The following is a 23,085-nucleotide window of genomic DNA, read 5'->3' as shown; positions in this document are numbered from 1 at the left end:
TGAGAAATAACACACACATACCCCTTTTACAATGCCGAGCAGCAATGGCACCGAAGCTCATCAATTCCCAATGGACTTCAGTGGCTTTGTAAAAGAGGGGCCTAAGTTTCTACAAACATCTTCCAAATTACCGTATTTTCACGTAGATAACGCGCACCCGTGTAAAACGCGCACACGGGTATAGCGCGCGAAAAACACAAATTTATGTACAGAAATTTTTATATACCGTGCACACCCGTATACCGCGCATGCTGCCCGACTCTCCTTTCACCCGCCCCGACTCAACTCTGGCCACCCCGACTCTCCTTTCGCCCGCCCCGACTCTCCTTTCCCCCTTGAAGTCCTGTCCCCACCCTGAAAGCCTGATGCCCCCCCCCCGATGTCCGATTCACCCCCCCCCCCCGCAGGACCGCTCGCACCCCCACCCCGAAGGACCGCTCGCACGCACTCCCACCCGCACCAGAACCCCCACCCTGAAGGACCGCTCGCACCCCCACAGGCTCCCGACCCCCCCCCATCATGTAGAAGCTCCTACCAGTGTCCTGCTGCTTCCTCTTGGCGGTCCCGACTCCCCGACACGATCGGGGCAAGAGGGAGCTCAAGCCCTCTTGCCCCAGCCAACCGCGGCACCCCCAACACGATCGGGGCAAGAGGGAGCCCAAGCCCTCTTGCCCCGCCGACTCCCCAACTCACCGACAATATCGGGCCAGGAGGGAGCCCAAGTCCTCCTGGCCCTGGCGACCCCCCCCCGCTAGTTGTTCGGGCCAGGAGGGAGCCCAAACCCTCCTGGCCACGCGACCCCCTACACCCACCCCGCACTACATTACGGGCAGGAGGGATCCCAGGCCCTCCTGCCCTCGACGCAAACCCCCTCCCAACGACCGCCCCCCCAAGAACCTCCGACCGCCCCCCCAGCCGACCCGCGACCCCCCTGGCCGACCCCCACGACACCCCCACCCCCCTTCCCCGTACCTTTGTGTAGTTGGCCGGACAGACGGGAGCCAAACCCGCCTGTCCGGCAGGCAGCCAACGACGGAATGAGGCCGGATTGGCCCATCCGTCCCAAAGCTCCGCCTACTGGTGGGGCCTAAGGCGCCTGGGCCAATCAGAATAGGCCCGGGAGCCTTAGGTCCCTCCTGGGGGCGGGGCCTTGGGCACATGATCGGGTTGGGCCCATGTGCTTCAGGCCCCGCCCCCAGGTGGGACCTAAGGCTCCCGGGCCTATTCTGATTGGCCCAGACGCCTTAGGCCCCACCAGTAGGTGGAGCTTTGGGACGGATGGGCCAATCCGGCCTCATTCCGTCATTGGCTGCCTGCCGGACAGGCGAGTTTGGCTTCCGTCTGTCCGGCCAACTACACAAAGGTACGGGGAAGGGGGGTGGGGGTGTCGTGGGGGTCGGCCAGGGGGGTCGCGGGTCGGCTTGGGGGGCGGTCGGAGGTTCTTGGGGGGGGCGGTCGTTGGGGGGAGGGGGGTTTGCGTCGAAGGCAGGAGGGCCTGGGATCCCTCCTGCCCGTAATGTAGTGCGGGGTGGGGGTAGGGGGTCGCGTGGCCAGGAGGGTTTGGGCTCCCTCCTGGCCTGAACAACTAGCGGGGGGGGGGGCGCCAGGGCCAGGAGGACTTAGGCTCCCTCCTGGCCCGATATTGTCGGTGAGTTGGGGAGTCGGCGGGGCAAGAGGGCTTGGGCTCCCTTTTGCCCCGATCGTGTTGGGGAGTCAGGGGGGTAAGAGGGCTTGAGCTCCCTCTTGCCCCGATCGTGTCGGGGGTGCCGCGGATGGCTGGGGCAAGAGGGCTTGAGCTCCCTCTTGCCCCGATTGTGTCGGGTGTCGGGACCGCCAAGAGGAAGCAGCAGGACACCGGTAGGAGCTTCTACATGATGGGGGGGGTCGGGAGGCTGTGGGGGTGCGAGCGGTCCTTCAGGGTGGGGGTGCGGGTGGGAGTGCATGCGAGCGGTCCTTCGGGGTGGGGGTGCGGGTGCGTGCGAGCGGTCCTTCGGGGTGGGGGTGGGAGCGGTCCTGTGGGGGGTGAATCGGACGTCGGGGGGGAAACTATGTAAAAAAAATTTTGTACAACGCGCTCACGCGTATAACGTGCGAGGGTATGCGCGGTACGTAAAAACCACGTATAACGCGCGCGTTATATGCGAGAAAATATGGTAAGCCCAAAATAACTTGTATTCCATAAAGGCAATGTTTTAAAAAGATGTGAATCTATTTTAAGCCAGCGACGTCTATTTAAAAGCGAAGTTGTCCCATGTTATTTGCCTAGATTAAAAATCAAGCATGCAGAGAATTGTAGGCATTTTCAAAACTGACTTTTTAGATGTCTTTCTGGTCGTTTTGTCTACAGTGCATCTAAATCTTAAGGGGGATGTTAGAGGCATGCTTTGGGTGGGCTTAGAGCAGGCTTAGCACTTGGACATTTTACAGTGATAATCTAATCTAATCTAATCTAAACCTTAAGTTTATATACCGCATCATCTCCATGAGAATGGAGCTCGACACGGTTTACAAGAACTTAAAATGTCCATGGTACAATTTGAACATTTTGATCTGCTTTTAAAAAAATAAAATAAAGGCCAAAAAGGTACTCAAACTGACCACATGACCACTGGAGGGATGAAAATATGGCTTATCGGCCGGGACAGGACGTGGGAAGGATCACTCCTATCTCAGCTCACCGCTGGATCACCAGAGCTTCAGGCAGACCCATGGGAGGCCTGCAACAGGTCCAGGTGGGGGCCAGTCCAGAAGACCTGAATATAAACCAAGACCCCCATTTTTTGGGACAAATCTCAGTTTATATTTGAGTATACATGGCAAAAGAAGGCCGCTTTGGTTCTCAAAAGTTGTAGCTGGAAAAGTAAGGAAAAAGAGGATAGCTTTCATAAACTACAAAAGATCACAGAAAGAGAAAGACAGGCTAAAATATCTGGAAAAGTTAAGAGAAGCTGGTCAAGTAGTCGGAAAACCAAAGATGCAAATGGAAAAAAAAATAGCCGACATGGTAAAAAAGAGGCGGGCAAGATATTTTTTTAGGTAAATTAGTTATAGGAAGAAGTGCAAAGGTGGCATTGTGAGACTCAAAGGTGAAGGGGAGAAATATGTAGAAGCTGATAAAGATTAAGGCTGAATTGTTTAACATATATTTCCGCTCTGTGTTCACAGCTGAAATGCTGGGAGTGGGACTGCAGAAGACAAATGCAGAGGATTGTATTCGTGAGGAGCTAGCTAAACTAAAGGTGGATAAAACGATGGGCCTGGATGTTGTACATCTGAGGGTACTAAAGGAACTTAGGGAAATTCTGGCAGCTCTGTTGGCTGACCTTTTAAATACTTTTTTAGAATCAGGAGTGGTACCGGAGGACTGGAAAAGGGCAGATGTTGTCTCTCTCCACAAAAGTGGAAGTAAGTAAGATGTAGGGAACTAAAGGTCAGTAAATCTGACTTTTGTGGTAAGTAAATTAATGAAAATGTTTTTAAAACAGAAAATAGCGATGTTACTGGAATCCAATGGATTACAGGTTCTGAGGCAACATACTGTAGATTCACTAGAGGCTTGTCAGACAAATCTGATCAATTTCTTTGATTGGGTGATCAGAGAATTGGATAGAGGAAGTGCACTAAATGCAGTGTATTTAGATTTTAGAAAAGCCTTTAACAGTGTTCCACACAGGTGTTCAATAAATAAATTGAGTGCCCTGGGGATGGGTCCCTTAGTTTACCTGGGTCAGGAATTGGTTGAGTGGAAGGTGACAGAGGGTAGTAGTCAATGGAGATCTCTGAGGAAAGGGATGTTACTAGTGGTGTATCTCAAAGTTCAGTTCTTGGGCCTGTTCTTTTTAACATTTTTGTAAGCAATACTGATGAATCTGATCAATTTGTTTGACTGTGTTACAAGAGAACTGAATCAGGCAGAGTGCTAGATGTGGTGTACTTTAGTTTCTATAATTTTTTTTTAATCTTTAGGGTATGGGCCCTAAAGTGATTGAATGGATTAAAAACTGGTTGATTGAAAAGCAACAAAGGGTAGCAGTAAATGGAGTTCACTCTAAGGAAAGTTCTACAGGGATCAGTCATAAAAGTTTACTTTCATGGGAGTTGGTATTTGGGAAAACCTAATGAATGTATTCACTTTCCAGATAGATTTCTAATGAAACAATTCATGTGTTAATAACACATTTGCTTCAGTGTGAGGCACAATATCTATACAGTTAATTTTGTCACAAATATATGTATATAGTCATAATATTTATTCTGGATCACAGCTTTTTATCTATGACCCTACCATACTATTTAACTATTGTAAATATTCTTATCTCTGCGGATTCCAGATTCCAACAGTTCAAATGTTTTGTACCTGGTGTGGTGAAGAAAACTTCTTTTCATAAGTCAGACGGCTCCCTTCAATGGAAAAACGAAAACCCTTTCTTTTGATGCTGGTGTCTGATTCAGATTTATGGAACTTCTCATCATCGCCCTTCTCATCTCCCTCAGACTCTTTCTGTTTCCTTTTCTTCCTCCGGTTCCTTCTCTCTTTGGCACTTTTTGAGCTCAACATTGATGCTTCAGAAGAGCTTTCTGAAAGTCCACCAAACCCGACCCCACCACTGAATTCCCTTGATTCTGCCAAAGCACCTGATGGATCCGCTGCTGCCGCTGCCGCCGCAGCCGCCGCTGCCTGAAATTTCACAAAAGACAGACACGATATATAACTAATATACAACTACTATTGCTTTTCAATATTTGACTAGCTGACCAGCCATTTATTTTGAAGGACAATACACAGCAGCACCAGAATCTGGTAATTTTCCATACTATTAACCATTTTGTATCTTGCAATTGGAATTAGTGTTGTTACCACTATTATGAAAGAATTCATATTTTATGGAATGAATTTAATTGCATAGAGATAGACATTATTATATGTTACTTGCATGTTTGTCTTATTATTATGATTATACTGTTGTAGGCTGCTTACGTATAAACGGTTAAGAAATCTTTTAAATAAATATTATGTACTTTTTGTCTTTTTTCTCATTCGTGCCGAGCTCTACACTTGTGGAGATGGTGCGGTATACAAACCTAAGGTTTAGTTTAGTTTAGTGTGTGTGTACACTCTTGCCTCCTTTGATCATGACACTTTCTCCAGACAAGTTACAATACCTGTAGACACTGAGATTATAATATGACTCTAACTGCAAAGATGGATACAACACAATATACACAACACCTCATGCCCTGAAGACTCTACTGAAGCTATGCAATGCAGTCAAAAGTGAAGACTGTAGTAAGTCAATTTAGGTGGGTGAGAAGCAGTGACTAAACGGATGAAGTTGGTAGATGCAGGATGAATAGTTATTTAAATTGTCTAGTGATTTTATTTTGTTGTGTTTTTAACTTTGCATGTATTTTTTTGGAACCCATTGAGGTTTAGGCGGCCAATAAGCTTTTTAAATAAAAATAAATAAACTGTAATAGGGTATTTATATAGGTGCATATCTTATAGTTTGTTTTTGCAACTATGTACCATTATAAAATAACGTACACAAAGATTCTCACAGAAAGTTTCACTTGCCCTAAGGGAGGCCTAACCTCGGGCTCCTTTTACTAAGCTGCGCTAGCGGTTTTAGCGCTTGCTTAGCGCGCGCTAGATGCTAACGCCTCCACTGAGCTGGTGTTAGTTTCTCCACGTAGCGCGGGAGTTAGCGCGCGCTAATCTGCAGCGCGCGCTAAGAACGCTACCGCAGCTTAGTCAAAGGAGCCCCTTGCGTGTATGTATGCTGTTAAGAACTGGTGTGTACAGAATATGCAAGCAAGGAAAACCATAACACTCCCACAATAAACGAAGAAGGGCAAGGACCAGTGGGAATGACCATACAACTGCACCAGAATGACAGAAGCAAGTCCTTTACTGAAAATATTAGAATGCAACGTGGAACAAAAAGGGGTCCTTTTATCAAGCCGCACTAGCGGACATTTCATCACGCGCTAACCCCCCGCGGCCGGGGAAAAAAACTAACACCTGCTCAATGCAGGCATTAGCGGCTAGCGCGGCAGGCGGTTTAACGTGCGGTATTATGCGCGTTAAACCCCCCTACCGCAGTTTGATAAAAGGACCCCTAAGTCTTGATGGACCATGGACCCGACATGGGCCATGTTTCGCCTGAGTGACCGATTTATGTTTTGCGGTGAGCGAAAGTCCCCTGATGCAGTGGTGGTAATTTTTGCCACTGCAAAACCCTGGCCACATCAGAGCTTAGCAGCAGCAGTACGTCCAGGGCGACATTTTATATAGCATTCACTGAGGCATCTGAGGCATTTCAGGCATCTACATCATTAAAGCTAACCCCCTCTTTTACTAAGGTGCGCTAACCGATTAGCGCGCGCCAAACACTAATGCGTCCATAAATTAACATGCGCTCGTTAGCATTTAGCGCGCGCTAATCGGTTAGCGCACCTTAGTAAAAGAGGGCCTAAGTTTAATACTTTCAGATGTTTTAAGCTGTATGAGCCTTATTGAGTTTTACAGTAAATATGAAATCATAAAGGATTTTTTTTCAATTATAGATACATGAGGATTGCGGCATCTCACTTACCCAGAGATGATTGTTCTTATGAACTTATAGGATACTAGCTGTTAAATTTGGGATATCACTAACAAAATTTGTTTTAAATGTATACCGGGGGGGGGGGGGGACGGGGGGAGGTTTTTATGCCTATGACTGTATAAGGACAGCAGGATTTTTCCTGTGATTGATACCCATTTGAGTACTAGCCCTATTTTCTGAGGCTTTTCTTACCCCCACTTAATTAGTGGAATGAAATGATAAGTTTTGCTATTCTGGGTTTGTTTTGTGGATGTTTTCAAATCTATTTAGTGTACTGAAACTTGGAGCACCAAAAAAAACGTTGTGTCACGTAAGTAGTTGTCAATTATCTATACAATTTAAAGTTCTCAGCCCAACCAAATTCCTAAATTCTGAGCGTTATTTTGCCACTGTAGCTGAAAAGTGTGTTATTCTATTTTGCAAAGTGCCAATTTGCAGATTCGTAATGCTATGTTTTGACAATATTTCAGATCATTGATTGAACCATGCCAATGAAAAGTGTGGAATTTTCAAGTGTGGAACTCCGAGCTGTCATGAAGTACTTATTTATTCAATTTTTTTTATACCGTTCTCCCAAGGGAGCTCAGAGAACAGTTTACATGAATTTATTCAGGTACTCATGCATTTTTCCCTTTTCCTGCAGAAGAAAACTTCAAAGGAAGTCCATGAATGCATGAAACAAACATTAAATGACAAATACCCATCATGCTCCACAGTGAAGAAGCAAACTTTCAGCGTGGAGATTTTGAGACCAAAGATGCAGCAAGGTCTGGGAGGCCTCAAATGGTGTCAGCTCCTGAAATTGTTAACCATGTCCATGACCTGATTTTGGCAGAGCAGTGAATATCAGCTAAAACAATCGCTGAGACACTACAGATGTCCATGAAATGCGTTGGGAGTGTAATCCTAATCCACAAGGAGCTGGGAATGCATAAGTAGTCAGCTAAGTAGGTGCCCGAATGTTTGAATGCTGATGAGAAATGACATTGAATGGACACTTCCAAGTTGATTTTGAAGCATTTTCTGTGAGCTGGTGCCAATTTTTTGGAATGATTAGTTACTGCTGATAAAACACGGTTATACCACTATGATCCTGAGACAAAACAACATTCCATGCAATGGCAGCACTCAGGTTCTCCAAGGCCAAGAAAATTCAATACCCAAAAGTCAGCAGGAAAGGTCATGGCCACAGTGTTTTGGGATCAGGAATAGAGAATGACACGGTGGCGGTTTACCCGCGGCCACCGCATTTTAGCCGCGGGTCACCCGCTGAAAACGGGGAAGAAAACTAGCAGTCGCTGCGGCGACGGGGACAAGGCCATTCACCGCCCGCGGGGCGGTGAATGGTCTTGTCCCCCGCAGTGAGGCATGAAGGATCGCGCGGTCCCCGCAGCTCACACCCGCCCGCCCAATCGATTCCAGTGTCCAGCCAGCTCTCTCCCCTCTCCTCACCCCAGTCCGCAGATCCTCCTCCTCGGCGACCCGCACGCTACCAGAGAGCCGCGCACACCCGCCGCTGCTCAGCCTCGATCTTCTGCTCTGACGCAACCGGAAACAGGAAGTTGCAGCAGAGCAGAAGATCGAACACTGAGCAGCCGCGCGTGTGCGGCTCCCTGGGAAAGCGCGCAGGTTGCCGAAAAAGAAAACCCACAAACCAAGGTGAGGAGAAGGGAGAGAGCCGGCCAAACACCAGGATCGACCGGGCAGGCAGGTAGTGGCCGCGGGGACCGTGCGATCGCTAGTGTTCCCGGCTCAAATTGGAAGGAGGGAGTGAAAGGAAAAAGGATTCTGGGCCAAGGGGATGAAGTCGGAAAGTCACAGCAGGAAAGAAAGGGAAGGACTGGCAGGTGAGCCAGATGCTAGAAGCAGGGGGGGGGGGGAAGAAAGAGGGAAAAAAGCTAGATGGGGTTGAAAAGAAGAGACACACTGGTATGGAAGAGGAAGATAGGGGAAATCTGGACACAGGAAGGTAACAGAAAGAGGGGAAATTATGTGCATGGGGCATAGGGACAGAGACATAAAGGGGACATGCCATGGGGATGGTATATGGACACAGGGGGGGCAATGACAGATACATAGGGGAGATATTAGAAATGGAGAAAATAGGAGCACAGAAGCGAGATGGTTTGTGGGGATGGGACAGGGACCGAGCTCGCAGGCTCCCAGTGGCTTGCACAAATTACATTGTAACGTGCCATGAAAATAAGAGGAAGGAAGGTAGATAGGCCACGCGAGAGGAGCTGAAGGGTAGTAGAAAGGAACAGATGGTAAAGGAGGGAGGGAAGGGTGGTGGTGGAAAGGAATAGAACAGACATTGAAGGAGGGTGGAGAGGAACAGACCCCCAAGGGAAATGTGGAAGACAGAGTGGGAAGAAGACAGATGCCAGACTATGCGGGAGCGGAGGGAAGAAGATGGGTGCTAGACCAATTGGGGGGGGGTTAAGGGAGAGGCACAGTAACAGCAAATGGAAGACGCAGAGAGAAGACACACAGTGGATGGAAGGAATTCAATGAGAAGATGTGGAAAGCAGAAACCAGACAACAAAGGTAGAAAAAAAATTATATTTATTTATTTTTTGCTTTAGGATAAAATAGTATATTAGTTGTGTTGATAAAAATTTATAAACAAAGCCCTGCCAGCTGAACATCTCTTTCTCTAGTTCAGCAGCAGGAACTTTGATTTATAAGAAAGGAATAAACTAAATATTACAGTACTAAGGCTTATATGGATGCAGCGGGGACGGTGACGGGGCGGTGAATGGGATGGCAGTGGCGGTGACGGGGCGGTGAAAGGGATGGCGGTGACGGTGACGGGGCGGTGAAGGGAACGGCGGTGACGGGGCGGTGCAGAGGATGGTGGGCCGGTGACGGGGACAGATTTTTTCCCCGTGTCATTCTCTAATCAGGAAGATGTTGTAATGACCGACTATCTTCCAAGGGGCCAAAAAGTTAATGCAGAATATTACAATTCTCCCTCCAGATTCGCGGGGGATAGGGGCAGAGCCGGACTGCGAATGGCGAAAAACCGCGAATATCCGGCTCTGACCCACCCCGGCCTCCCTCCCGCCTTCCCGGCCTTACCTGGTGGTCTAGCGGGCTTTTGGGGCAGGAGCGATCTTCCTACACTCCTGCCCCATGCAGATCGCCATTAGGAAATGGCTGCTGTGAGTTCCCGTAATCTCTCGACACTACGACGGGAACACCCTACAGCTATTTCCTAATGGCGATCTGCACGGGGCAGGAGAGTAAGATGATCGCTCCTGACCCGAAAGCCCGCTAGACCACCAGGTAAGGCCGGGATGCCGGGGGGAAGACTTAATGATGTTTTTTTTTTTTTCTTTTTTCCCCCTCCCCCCAAAATCGCGAATATGTGAAACCGCGATTACTGAAACTGCGAATGGGGAGGGGGAAGTGTACTGTAATTTGCTGTGCCAAATAAAGGAGACATTGAAAGAAAAAAAGGAGAGGTAAGCTGCGGAGGGGAGTTCTCTTTTTGCAAGACAACACACCTGCTCACAAAGCTGGCAAAACGAGGGATGTTTGACGCAGTTGTGGTTTCAGGGCACAGATCATCCACCCTGCTCACCAGCACTTGCTCCATCTGACTATTTTCTGTTTCTAAACCCTAAAAAGAGTTTGAAATGGCGACAATTTATGAGTGATGCAGAAGCAGAGCAGCATTTCAGTGGCCAGATATCAGAGTATTTTTGGGGATGGGTTACAGAAACTTCAGAAATGATGTGCCAAGTGTGTTGAACTTTTATTTATTTATTCAATTTTCTACACCTTTCTCCCTTGAGAGCTCAGAACAGTTTACATGAATATAATCAGATACTCAAGCATTTTTTCCCTGTCTGAGCTGACTGGCTCACAATCTGTCTAATGTACCTGGGGCAACAGGGGGAGTAAGTGACTTGGCCAGGGTCACAGGGAGCAGCAGGGGTTTGAACCCAAAACTTCAGGGTGCTGAGGCTGTAGCTTTTAACCACTGCACCACTGGTGAATATGTGGAATAACTTGTAAGTTTCATGGCTCCACATCATTCCCTTCTTGGTTGGGCTGAGAACTTTTCAGCACCCCGTTGTAAAGAGATCTATGGTTGTATAATGTCTACTAGTTGTTTAGCCCGTTACATTAATGGGTGCTAGCAGCCCTTCTCCCTTATTTTTACCTCCCCCCCTTTCCCTGCTCCCCCCATATAGCAGTAGCCCTTCTCCTTTTATCTCCCCCTGTCCAGCAGCACTCCTCCCATTCCCTCCTCCCCCTGTCCAGCAGTAGCTCTTCTCTTTTATGTCCTGCTCCCCCCCTGTCCAGCAGTAGCCCCAGGAAAAGAGTGAGGATCACAGGACCAAAGCTTTTACTCAAATCCTCTTGATGCCTGACATCCAAGTAGGGGAAATCCACTCTCCCCACCTCCTTGCTCCTGCTGCACTTCCTCCTCGGCTATACACACGTGCACACACACACTTACATACAGCTCTCCGGCTCCTTGCACCCCTCCTCCACCTTCCACTTCTTCGGCGGGGGCCAACGTTTTCTTTATTTTGTTTTCTTTTCGCATGTTCCTCCATCTCGGAAAAACAGCACTATCGGCCAACTTAGTCCCTTGCCGCCCCTGCTTTGTGGCCTGCTACTGCCCTGATTTGCTCTGCCCGCAGAGCAAATCAGGGCAGTAGCAGGTTGCGAAGCAGCGTGTTTAGAGTGCTGCGGCCCCTGCTGGAGTAAGGACGTTTGTTGGGACCGCGGGGCGGGAAGAGAAGAGGAGCGGCGGCAAGGAACTAAGGGAACCGAAGGTAGGGTCGGATGGGAGGCTGAACAGGGGTTCGTGTGTGCCGGGGAGTGGAACGAAGACGACGCCGACGACCGGAGAGAGAGAGAGCCGCTGCAGCGTCTCTGAAATTGAAAAAAACTTCGGTCTTGACTTTTTTTTTTTTTTTTTAGTTGAAAGACGCGGCAGTGGCTCCTCTCATGATCCCCACCTGCGTCGGAAGTCCGACGCAGGCGGGGATCGTGAGAGTAGCCACCGCCGCCTCTTTCAAAGAACCGTAAGCCGCGAAAGCGCACTTCCTATGTGTCGCTACAGCTCATGGAAAAGCGGCGCACACTTAGGAACTGCACATGCGCGGCCTAGCGTTTTATTATATTAGATGTAAATTGTATTTACTGGCTTGTGACACTGCACTTATGTGTGTACATCAGCGGTCTATTTGACTACAGCAGTTTTATCAGGCTCCCGGGAGGTCTTGTTCTCTCCACAATTCTGGTTCTTTGGTTAAATTGTTTCTTATGTTGCACCGCCATTTGAATATACAAATCTGACAAACAAGTGACATCACTCTCATGTACTTTAAATGCTGGAATTTTGCCCCATAGTTTTAGTCTTCCGCATTGGTTGCCCTCATTCTGGACGTTTGCCTGTGTGGTTTTAATGTACAGAAGAACTATCTATGTATCATAGTTCTGTTTTTTATTTTTTAGTAGTATCAGCATTGTCTGTTTCATATACTTACAATTAGAGAATGACACGGGGAAAAATTCTGTCTCCATCACCGCCCCGTCTCCGGACCACCATCTTCTGCACCGCACCGCCCCGTCCCCGCTGTCCCTTTCACCGCCCCGTCCCCGTCTCTGCCGTCCCCTTCACCACCCTGCCACCGCCCCGCTGTCTCTTTCACCGCCCCGTCCCCGTCTTCAGCGTCTTCTCCTCTCCATCCCCCCACCCCCATCACCCTTCACGCAGTCCAGCAGCTCCCTCCCGCCGGCAAGCCGTGCATTTCCCTCCCTCCCTCCTTTTCCCTTACCTTTTCTTCTTAAAACTGGCGATTTCTATAAGGCTACGAGCTGTATTACAGCCGGAGCCTTGAAGTCGCGTCGGGTTGCCTGCTAGAAGTCTCCTCCGATGCAACCGGAAACAGGAAGTTGCGTCAGAGGAGACTTTTACCAGCAGGCAACGCGACGCGACTTCAAGGCTACGGCTGTAATACAGCTCGTAGCCTTATAGAAATCGCCAGTTTTAAGAAGAAAAGGTAAGGGAAAAGGAGGAAGGGAGATGCATGGACAGCCGGCGGGAGAGAGTGAGCTGCCGGTTCGAACGCTCATTCACTGCGCGTTCACTTCTTGTTCACCGCCCCGTGCTACCATTCACCGCTCCACGGGGCTCGCGGTGACCATTTTTGGGGTTACCGTTTTGGTGGGTTACCCGCGGCTAGCCGCGGGTAACCACCACCGTGTCACTCTCTACTTACAATCAGAGCACACTTTTTGAATGAAATATTTTAGATTTATTTATTACATTCTAAAAGCTATGGTGGGCAGCCTGCCGTTTCTACTTCTTATTGTAAATACTTTCAGTGACATCTCAACAGTCTTTTAAGTACATTTCTTAAGTGCATTGTTTTATGTGATATATGCTTAGGCATATAGCCCCAGATTCTATTTACTGCAACCAAAGATGCATGTACATATCTGTGCGCATTACTGATTTAAATGCGCACAACTTAATAAAAAAAAAAATCAATTCTTAGCTATGGCTTTTCTCTTTTTTGTTTCTGTTCACATCTTAAACTCTTTTTCTCTCCTTCACCCTCTCAAGTCACTCAATAGCACTTTTTCCTCATGTTATACATTTAGGAGTCCTTTTACAAAGGTGCGGTAGCCAATTTAGCAAGCACTAAATGCTACTGTGCTTTAGTAAAAGGGCCCCTTTATGTTTATTTCCCATCAGATTCACATTTGTTCCAATATGAGCAGACTTAAATTACTTTAATAAATATTAATAAATAAATGAATATAATTTAATCATTTATCATGTTTTCTCTCATAAAACCTTTTTAGAATTCAGAATGTTGTATGAGTTTTGGCATTTATTCATATTTTGGTACTTATTTGTTTTATGAAGACTCCTGAGGAAGGCTCTGCAGCCAAAACTCAGCCTGTTTTGGGTCCACGGTCCAAGGTTTTTTGCTCCACTTTGAATTCCAGTATTTTCAATTTCTGATGCCCCTCCTTCCAATCACTAACACCACCTCCTTTCCTCCCCAGGCCTACCTGGCATAATCCCTGATATCTATTGAGGTCAGGACAGGAGTAATCCCCAGTTGCTTCTGCCCCTTGCTGGTTCTGGATTCGAAATGTCACTAGTCACTCTTGCAGTATTACCACTAGGGGACAAGCTGCCTTATAAGGATCTTTTGCTCTTATAAGGCAGCTTAATGCCCAGCGGTAGCACTGTTACGACTACTGCTAATAGTTTATTTACATGCATAAATGGGCTCTTATAAAATAAGAGCAGTTAATATAGCTGGTTTTAAAAAAGGTTTGGACAAATTCCTGGAGGAAAAGTCCATAGTCTGCTGTTGAGACAGACATGGGACAGTAGCATGCTGCTACTATTTGGGTTTTTGCCAGGTACTTGTGACTTACATTGGCCTCCGCAAAGACAGGATAGACCATTGGTCTGACCCAGTAAAGCTATTCTTATGTTCTCACCTAAAATTATTCGCAGTGAAAGCTGGTCCATATCTGTATAGTAGCCCTCCTCAGGGATAGAGTTGGGAAAACTGTGGGTAGAATCATGATTTCCATGTGTATTTTACAAAGTATGTTGGTAGTCTTGAGCAAATGTCAATGTCCATGCTTTCAATCAATTTCTGCTAAAACTAGGCACCTTCCTATCCTATTAACTTAAGTTCTTATTATAAAATTAGCCCCAAAGCCTTAACTGGCAAGAGTATCAAAAATATTAAGGGGAGATTATGGCCATTGATCTGAGCTTATATATCGATATATATGTAACTGTGGAAGTTTGTTAGCACATTATTGACACCATATCCTTTTGGGTGTACAACAGGATAATGCAGATGCACTATTCCGGGAACTCATTTTGCAACCTTCCCAGATTTGTTATCAATAATAAAATACTAATGAAAATATTCCCATGTTAATACCACAATACCTGGATTTCTTCTTGATGTCTTTTTAATTGTTCCATCATCAGTTGAAATTCTGCCTCTTTCTGTTCTGCTTCTTCTAGGGTTGCTTGGTTCTGTTCTTCATAGGCCATAGCAACAACAGCTAGGATCAAGTTTATCAGATAGAAAGAGCCCAGGAAAATCACCAGAACAAAGAATATCATGTAGGTTTTACCAGCAGCCCTCAGAGTCTGGGGAAAATTTAAAAAAAAAGCATATGAATGGTTTTCATTCTCTTTAGTTACAGTGAAAGCCTATGGGGGGGGGGGTCATTTTCAAACAGGATAAGACGCCCAAAAGACAGCATAAACCAGCACTTGGACATCTTATTAGTCAAAACATCCAAGTGGGCATTCTCAAAACAGATTTTCTGGACATTTTTCTAGTCACTTTCTCTCCAGTGTGTCTAAGTCTTAAGGGGACATGTTAGAGGCGTGTTTTGGGCAGGCTTAGTGGTTGGATGTTCTCGGGGATAATCAAACTTTTAACAAAATGTCCGGGGCACCATTTAGACATTTGGGGCTAGACATGCTTTAAAAATGAATAAAGGAACAAAAGGGTGCCCAAACTGACCAGATGACCACTGGAGGGATTAAGGCTTGATCCCCCCTAACCCTCCCAGTGTTCACTGACCCCCTCTCACCACCCAAATATATGAAAAGGAAACAGTACTTTCCAGCCTGTCTTACAGATTCACATGGCTCATATACATCTCCAAAGCAGAACAGAGGGGCACTCTAAGAGTTACTGCAGTGAATGTCATATTAAAAGTCCCAGGTCAGATGTCACTAAAACTTACTTATACTGTACAGAGAGCTCTCCAAAACCTACTGTACCTACATAAAGATGACACCTGCAGGCATAAGGGCTATTGTTGTGGTGTACAGGTGGGTATAGGGACCAGCTGTGTGGGTGCCCAATATTTTTGAGACCTCACAGACCAGAGCTGGCGTGCGGTTTGGGCATCTCTTCCCATTATGCCCACCTCCCTCCCTTCCTCTCACCTTCCTTCAGTGGCGTACCAAGATGGGAGTGGCGGCCCACCCCGGGTACAGCCCATAAGGGAGTGATCCAAGGGCCAGCATCATGAACTTTTTCATCATCAGCAGCAGCAGGTACACAATTTGCTGCTCTTGACGGATTCAGGCCTTCCTCTGCCAGGTTCCGCCTACTTCCTGTTTCCACGAAGGCAGGAACCAGCAGAGAGGAAAGCCTAAAGCCGACAAGAGCAGCAAGTTGTGAACACTGAGCTGCCAACTGGGGAGGGGGCTAACAAAGAGAGGGAGGGAGCAGAGCAGAGGGGGAGAGAACTGCTGCACCCAATTGGGGAGAGAGAGGGAGATGGAAGGGAGGGGAAAAGAGGGGAGGGAGGGAAAGGAAGGACGCAGGAAGGAAATGCAAGACCATGGAGGGGAGAGATGCCAGGGCATGAAGGGAAGAAGACAGAGATGCCACACCAAAGGGAAAGGAAATAGGGAGGGAGGGAAAGGAAGACGAGAGAGAAGCCAGGGCATGGAGGAAGAGAAGGGAAGATGTCAGACTGTGGGGTGGGGTGGGAAGGAAAGAAGAAAGGAAAAGAAGTGAAAGATGCCGGAACATAGGGGAAGGGGTAGAGACAAAGAGATAAAAATGGAGGGAATAAAGCTGAAATGAATCATGTACAAAAGAGAGAAATGGGCACAGAATAGGCATTATAGAAGGGATATAGAAAGAGGGAAGAAATGCAGTAGGCAAAACTGAATGGAGTTATTGTAAGGGTGACAAATCTTTTTGTGAGGCAAGTAAGTAAAAGTAATAGGAAAAGAAGACCGCTTTGGTTCTCAAAAGTAATAGCTGAGAAGGTAAGGAATAAGAGATTAGCATTCATAAACTACAAAAGATCACAGAAATAGGAAGACAGGTGAAAATATCTGGAAAAGTTAAGAGAGGCTGGTCGAGAAGTCAGGAAAGCAAAGATACAAATAGAAGAAAAAAAATAGGTGACAGGGTAAAATGAGGAGCCAAACATTTTTTAGATATCAGTGATAAGAAGTAGAAATGTGGCATTGTGAGACTTAAAAGTGAAGGGACGGAATATGTAGAAGCTGATAAAGAAAAGGCTGAATTGTTTAGCAAATATTTCTGTTCTGTGTTCACGGCTGAAGATCCAGGAGCAGGACCACAGAAGACAAATGCGAATAGGGATGGTGGAGTGGTAGACCCCGATCGATTTTCAGAAGGTTGTGTTCATGTGGAGCTACCTAAATTAAAGGTATACAAAGCAATGGGGCCAGATGGTGTACATCCGAGGGTACTGAATGAACTTAGGGAAGTTTTGGTGGCTCCGCTGACTGACCTTTTCAATGCTTCTCTAGAGTCGGGAGTGATACCGGAGTACTGGAGAAGGGTGGATTGTGTCCCTCTACACAAAAGTGGAAGTAAGGAAGAAGTAGGGAATTACAGGCCAGTAAGTCTGACTTTTGTGCTAAGCAAATTAATGGAAACACTTTTTTAAATTCTTTATTCATTTTTATAACTTACATCAAGTGCATCAACAAGTAACATCATTTTAACTTAAATACGTCGCTTGAAATTCTATAATTCTTCAAATTAAATATAATTTATCCCTTTCCCTCACAACGCTTCAATATCTCATAACACATATACCATATAATAAAGACTTCCTTTCATTCAAAACAAATAATGAAAATTCAAAAAAATTACCCTCCCCCTCCCTATTATTTCATTGGTACTAATCAGGGAAATGATACTTATTCATTGCAATAATTTGTTAATGGCCCCCACACATCTTTAAATTTATTAAAATTCCCTTAATGGAAACACTTTTAAAACAGAGAATGGTGAAATTTCTGGAACCTGGTGGATTATAACACCAGAGGCAGCATAGATTCACTAGAGGTAGGTCTTGTCAGAAAAATCTTATCAATTTATTTGATTGGGTGACCAGAGAATTGGGTAGAGGGAATACGCTAGATGTGGTGTATTTAGATTTTAGCAAAACCTTTGAAAGTGTTCCACACATATGTCTAATAAATAAGCTCTTGGGATGGGCCACAAAGTGACAGGCTGGGTCAGGAACTGGTTAAGTGGAAGATGACAGAGGGTAGTAGTCAATGTAGATAGCTCAGAGGAAAGGGATGTTACCAGTGGTGTGCCTCAAAGTTCTGTTCTTGGATCTGTTCTTTTTAACATTTTTATAAGTGATATTGCTGAAGGGCTGTTAATATTTGCTCTTTGCGGATGATACCAAAATCTGCAAGAGTAGACACCCCGAATTGTGTGAATAACTTGAAGAAACATCTAGTGAAGCTTGAAGAATGGTCTGAAATTTGGCAGCTAAAATTTAATGCTAAGAAATGCAAGGTCATGAATTTGGGCTACAAAAACCTGAATGAACGGTACAGTTTAGGGTGTGAAGAACTTTTGGGCACGACAGAAGAGTGGAACTTGGATGTGATTGAATGTCATGATCTTAAGGTCGCCAAACAGGTTGAAAAAATGACGGCAAAAGTTAGAAGGATGCTAGGGTGCATAGGAAGAGGTATGGTGAGACCTATTTAGAATATTGTGTACAATTCTGGAGACCGCATCTTCAAAAAGTACTTGTAAACAAGTCAATAAAACCGTCCGAGCAATGCGCGGCGGCGGCAAAAAGGGCAAACAGAATGCTAGGAATGATTAAGAAGGGGATCACAAACATATCTGAAAAGGTTATCATGCTGTTATACCAGGCCATGGGACGCCCCCACCTTGAATACTGCGTCCAACACTGGTTGCCGTACATGAAAAAGGACATAGTACTTCTTGAAAGGGTCCAGAGAAGAGTGACAAAAATGGTTAAGGGACTGGGGGTGTTGCCATACAACGAGAGGCCTCTTCTCCCTTGAAAAGAGAAGACTGAGAAGGGACGTGATCAAAACATTCAAGATATTGAAGGGAATTGACTTAGAAGATAAAGAGAGACTGTTCACCCTCTCCAAGGTGAAGAGAACGAGAGGACACTCGCTAAAGTTAGAAGGGAAAAGATTCCGTACAAACATAAGGAAGTTTTTCTTCACCCAGAGAGTGATAGAAATCTGGAACGCTCTTTCGGAGGCTCTTATAGGGGAAAGCACCCTTCAGGGATTCAAGACAATGTAGGATAAGTTCCTACTGGAACAGAACATACGCAAGTAAGGGTAGACTCAAATAGGGCACTGGTTTTTGATCTAAGGGCCGCCATGGTAAGCGGATTGCTGGGCATGATGGACCACTGGTTTGACCCAGCAGTGGCAATTCTTATGTTCTTATAAAAAGGATGGAGTCTGTCCAGAGGAAGGCTACTAAAATGGTGCATGGTCTTTGTCATAAGGTGTATGGGGACAGGCTTAAAGATCTCAATATATATACTTTAGAGCAGGGGTGCCCAACACGTCGATCGCGATCGACCAGTAGTTCAGGAAGGCAATGTGAGTCGATCGCAGACTCGTGTTGCCGTCCTGATCTACGGGCCGATCAGCCTTCCTCTCCAGTGTTCTCCCTAGGGCCTTTTAGCTGGGCGGTCCGCCCAGCTGTCATCTGCCGCTGCTGAACATTAAAAAAAACCCCAAAAAAACCGGCTTGGAGATTTCAGCCCGTAGCGAACTTATGCTCCGGGCTCTAAAGTGTGCGTGCCGGCTTCTCTTCTCTTCCCTCCGAAACCGGAAGTTATGTCCGGGGGGGGGAGGGGAGAAGGGAAGCCGGCGCGCACATGTTGAGAGCCCTGAAGCAAGCGTTCGCTACGGGCTAAGGCGGGAGACAAGTAAATGAAGCATTTCCTCTTCTTGTTGCCGGGTCCTGCCTACTTTCAGTTTCCGCGAAGGCAGGACCCAGCAGCATTTCTCCAATAGGTTGATCATGATCTTGGGCTGATCAGCCTTCCTCTTCCCGACGGCAGAATTGACGTCGGGGAGAGGAATGCTGGTTGGCTGAAGCAGGGAGAGCTTGGGGCCTGTTATTGGTTGCGTTTGGGTCCTGGTCCCCGATGGCAGTGGCAGTGGCTTGGGGGAGGGCAGGGAGAAAGAAAGAAAAAGGGCAGGCAGGGAGACAGAAGGAAAGAAGAGAAACAGAAAAAAAAGAAAGGGAGGCAGAGAGAAAGAAAGGGCAGGGAAGAGGAAAGAAAAGTTGGGGGAAGGAATGAGGTCTGGAGGAGAGGAAGCATACAGGCTAAAAGAAGGGAAGAAAGATTGTATGCACAGTCAGAAGAAGAAAGTGCAACCAGAGACTCATGAAATCACCAGACAAGGTAGGAAAAATGATTTTATTTTAAATTTAGTGATCAAAATGTGTCTGAATTTATATCTGCTGTCTATATTTTACACTAAGGTCCCCTTTTACTAAACTGCAATAGAGGTTTTTAGCTCAGGGAGCCTATGAGTGTCAAGAGCAGCGCTGGGCATTCAGCGCAGCTCCCTGCGCTAAAAACTGCTATCGTGGTTTAGTAAAAAGGGAGGGGGGTATATTTGTCTATTTTTGTATGGTTGTTACTGAGGTGATAGTGCATAGAGTCATCTGCTTTGACCTCTTTGAAAAACCCTGGAATAGGAATGATAATTAACATTTTCTATGCATACTGTGTGCTTTGTCTTTTTTTAATTTTATTGTTGGTAGATCATTTTGACTTGGTCATTTAAAAAGTAGCTCGCAAGCCCAAAAAGTGTGGGCACCCCTGCTTTAGAGGAAAGGTGGGAGAGGGGAGATATGATAGAGATGTTTAAATAGCTACGTGGTGTGCATGCACATGAGTCAAGTTTCTTTCAATTGAAAAGAAGCTCTAGAATGATAGGGCATAGGATGAAATTAAGAGGTTATAGCATTGAGTGTTTTATTACTGTTTGCACATTTGTCCCCCCCCCCTCTGCGAAAGGGTTATTAGCTGTTTTGTTATTCCTGTTCTCTGTTGATTCCTTAATAAAAATGATTTAAAAAACAAAAGAGGTGATAGGCTCCATAGTAATGTAAGGAAATACTTTTTTACAGAACAGGTGTTAGATGTATGAAACAGTCTCCCCAAAAAAAGTGGTGAATACAGAGACTGGAATAGGTACATGGAATCTCTCAGAGAGAGAAAGAGATAATGGTTGTTCCGGATGGGCAGACTAGATGGGCCATTTGGCCTTTATCTGCCATCATGTTTTTATCTTTCTATTTTGAAAATCCAACTGGCAGGGAGTCCCCCCAGTACAGGTTTAAGAACCACTGATAGGTCTGTGTGTGTTGGAAGTGTGAGAAGGGAAGAAGAAACAGAATCTATCAAGTGTTTTACCTATGCCAAGAGGACAGGGATTTAATGAATTGATTTAAATCTACTCATACCTTACATTAAATATTCTCTGCTTTACAACTTTAGTTTTTCAATATGCTCTCACCAGCTGATAAAGATTTTCCCAATAGTCCTGAGTCATTAACCGGAACAGTGACAAGAATGCCCAGCTGAACGTGTCAAAACTTGTATAACCGTAGTTAGGATTTCTACCAGCTTTAACACATATATATCCTCCTGGACATTGGCTGTACAAGGCAAGAAAGAAAGAAAAAAACAATAATATTATAAATACTAAGTTAGACTCAAGACTATCTTTGAAGTAAAGTGTTACTATTTTACATATATCATAATACATATTCAAAATAATACTGAAATATTGGAGATTGATGGACTTAAAAAGAGGCAGCTTGATTGGTAATAGGTGGACAGAGATAGTAGACACCAACAGAAAAGTCTTCAGTATTAGCACACATGTGATTAATGAAGTTCTTTGCTTTAAATGAGATCCATTAAAATATACATTTAAATTTATTTGATTAAAAACCAAGGTTCCCAACCTGCCCTTGGGATCCCACAGCAATATGGGTTTTCAGGATACGAATAATGAATGCTCATGACATAAATTTGAATACAGTGAAGATTTAATTTGTATTCCCATAACTTCAAATTCTAATCTGGACATAATGCGATTCAGAAATCCCAGATTAGATTAATCAGAAATACAAGATTTCTATTCCCCCTCTTCCTCCTTCCATCCCTCCCTCCTTCCCATCCATCCCTCCCTCCTTCCATCTTATTCTCTCCTCTTCCAAATTCTTTTTTATTCTGATTAATTTTCCGAGTCCCATTGCTTTAGACCACTTTGCTATATTGTATTGAAAAGGCAGTTAAGCATATAGCTAACTAAAGCAAACTAAGGGCTCCTTTTACTAAGGTGCGCTAAACGAAAAATACTAAAACCATCTCTATGGAGGCGTTAGCATTTAACACGTGCGGTATTGTAGTGTGCACTAAAACCGCTAGCGCACCTTAGTAAAAGGAGACCTACATGATATAAAACTTTATCTCCTGCACAGTAATTTTGGATACCCTGAAACCCCACTGAATGTCATGATCTCAAGACTGGTTTGGGAAGCCATAGTAACATTCAAAAATATAAATAAATATCATATTACATTTTCAGCTCATTAAAAACACTTTTTTTTATTGAAGTCCAGGAAATGGCAAAATCATTTTTGATTAGAAGCTGAAAAAAATGACAAAAAAAAAACCCAACCCAAAGGAGTTTAGCTAGGCAGTTACGGATATTAAGCAGCACTAAACTGGTTAGTTCTGATGAATATCCCCACTACCCGGTGACGTAGTAAGGGGGGGGCTGCCCTGGGCACCTTCTTGGTGGGGTCACTGGCACCTCTCTGCCCCCTATGTCACGCTTGTGCCCTCCTTTCAACCCCCATTACCTCTTTAAAAGTTCACCCTTGCAAACACCTTCTCCAGCCTGCTGTCCACACCGGCCTGGCTCACTTCTGGGTCAGAGGCCAGAAAGTGACATCAGAGGGAAAGCCAACGCCGGAATGAGCAGCAGGCTGGAGAAGTTGCTCGCACTAGCGAAAATTTAAAGAGGTATAGGAAGGGAGGGTATGAGTGTGGTGTGAGGGGGAAGGCGTGGAAGTAGCGGGGGTGGAGAGGAGAGCATGGGGGAACGCCACTGCCACAGGCACCTCCTACCCTTGCTAAGCCACTGCCACTAACTGATCATCCTCTAACTGGCTAGGTTAGGGGGCAGAATGTGGGCAGAGCATTAACTGTTAGCGGCACTATTCAGTCCGCTAACTGGATAAGTAACTGCATAAACAGCTGTCCTAACCAAAAAAAACAACTTAGGTTAGAGAGACTTTGGACTTTTTGATCTTTTCTGCTATTATTGCAAATGGCATTGCAGGTGTGCACCTATGGAACAGTCTACCAGGTCATCTGAGATTATGCACAGAATGTATCATCTTTAAGATATTAAAGATCCAACTATTTGTTGATGCCTGTATGCAAGTAGTACAAACAATTATCTTGCCCTGTTGGACATGTGACTGTCCTAGACATGTAAATCATGAATATTGCCTACGTTTATGTTTCTACAGATATGCAGATAATGAATATTGTCTTGTCGATGGTCTTATGAAATTTTTATGAATATATCTGATATTGGAAATCACCTAGATGTTAGGTG

General features: G+C 45.6%; 1 protein-coding gene across 5 annotated transcripts in view; it reads right to left on the bottom strand.

Annotated features, from left to right (window-relative positions):
* The window catches only part of LOC117360465 (sodium channel protein type 2 subunit alpha-like), a 526,898-nt gene that overhangs the window by 228,201 nt on the left and 275,612 nt on the right, over window positions 1–23,085 (bottom strand). For all 5 annotated transcript variants that reach the window (XM_033944237.1, XM_033944239.1, XM_033944238.1 and 2 more), the window contains 3 exons: window positions 20,965–21,106; window positions 14,563–14,769; window positions 4,358–4,678 (listed from right to left, as the gene is read on the bottom strand). In XM_033944237.1, coding sequence (XP_033800128.1) covers window positions 4,358–4,678; window positions 14,563–14,769; window positions 20,965–21,106 — 670 coding nt within the window. The remainder of the gene's footprint in view (window positions 1–4,357; window positions 4,679–14,562; window positions 14,770–20,964; window positions 21,107–23,085) is intronic.

Source organism: Geotrypetes seraphini, chromosome 5, assembly GCF_902459505.1.
Source record: "Geotrypetes seraphini chromosome 5, aGeoSer1.1, whole genome shotgun sequence".
Lineage (NCBI taxonomy): Eukaryota > Metazoa > Chordata > Amphibia > Gymnophiona > Dermophiidae > Geotrypetes > Geotrypetes seraphini.
This window is presented reverse-complemented; position numbering and strand designations above follow the sequence as displayed.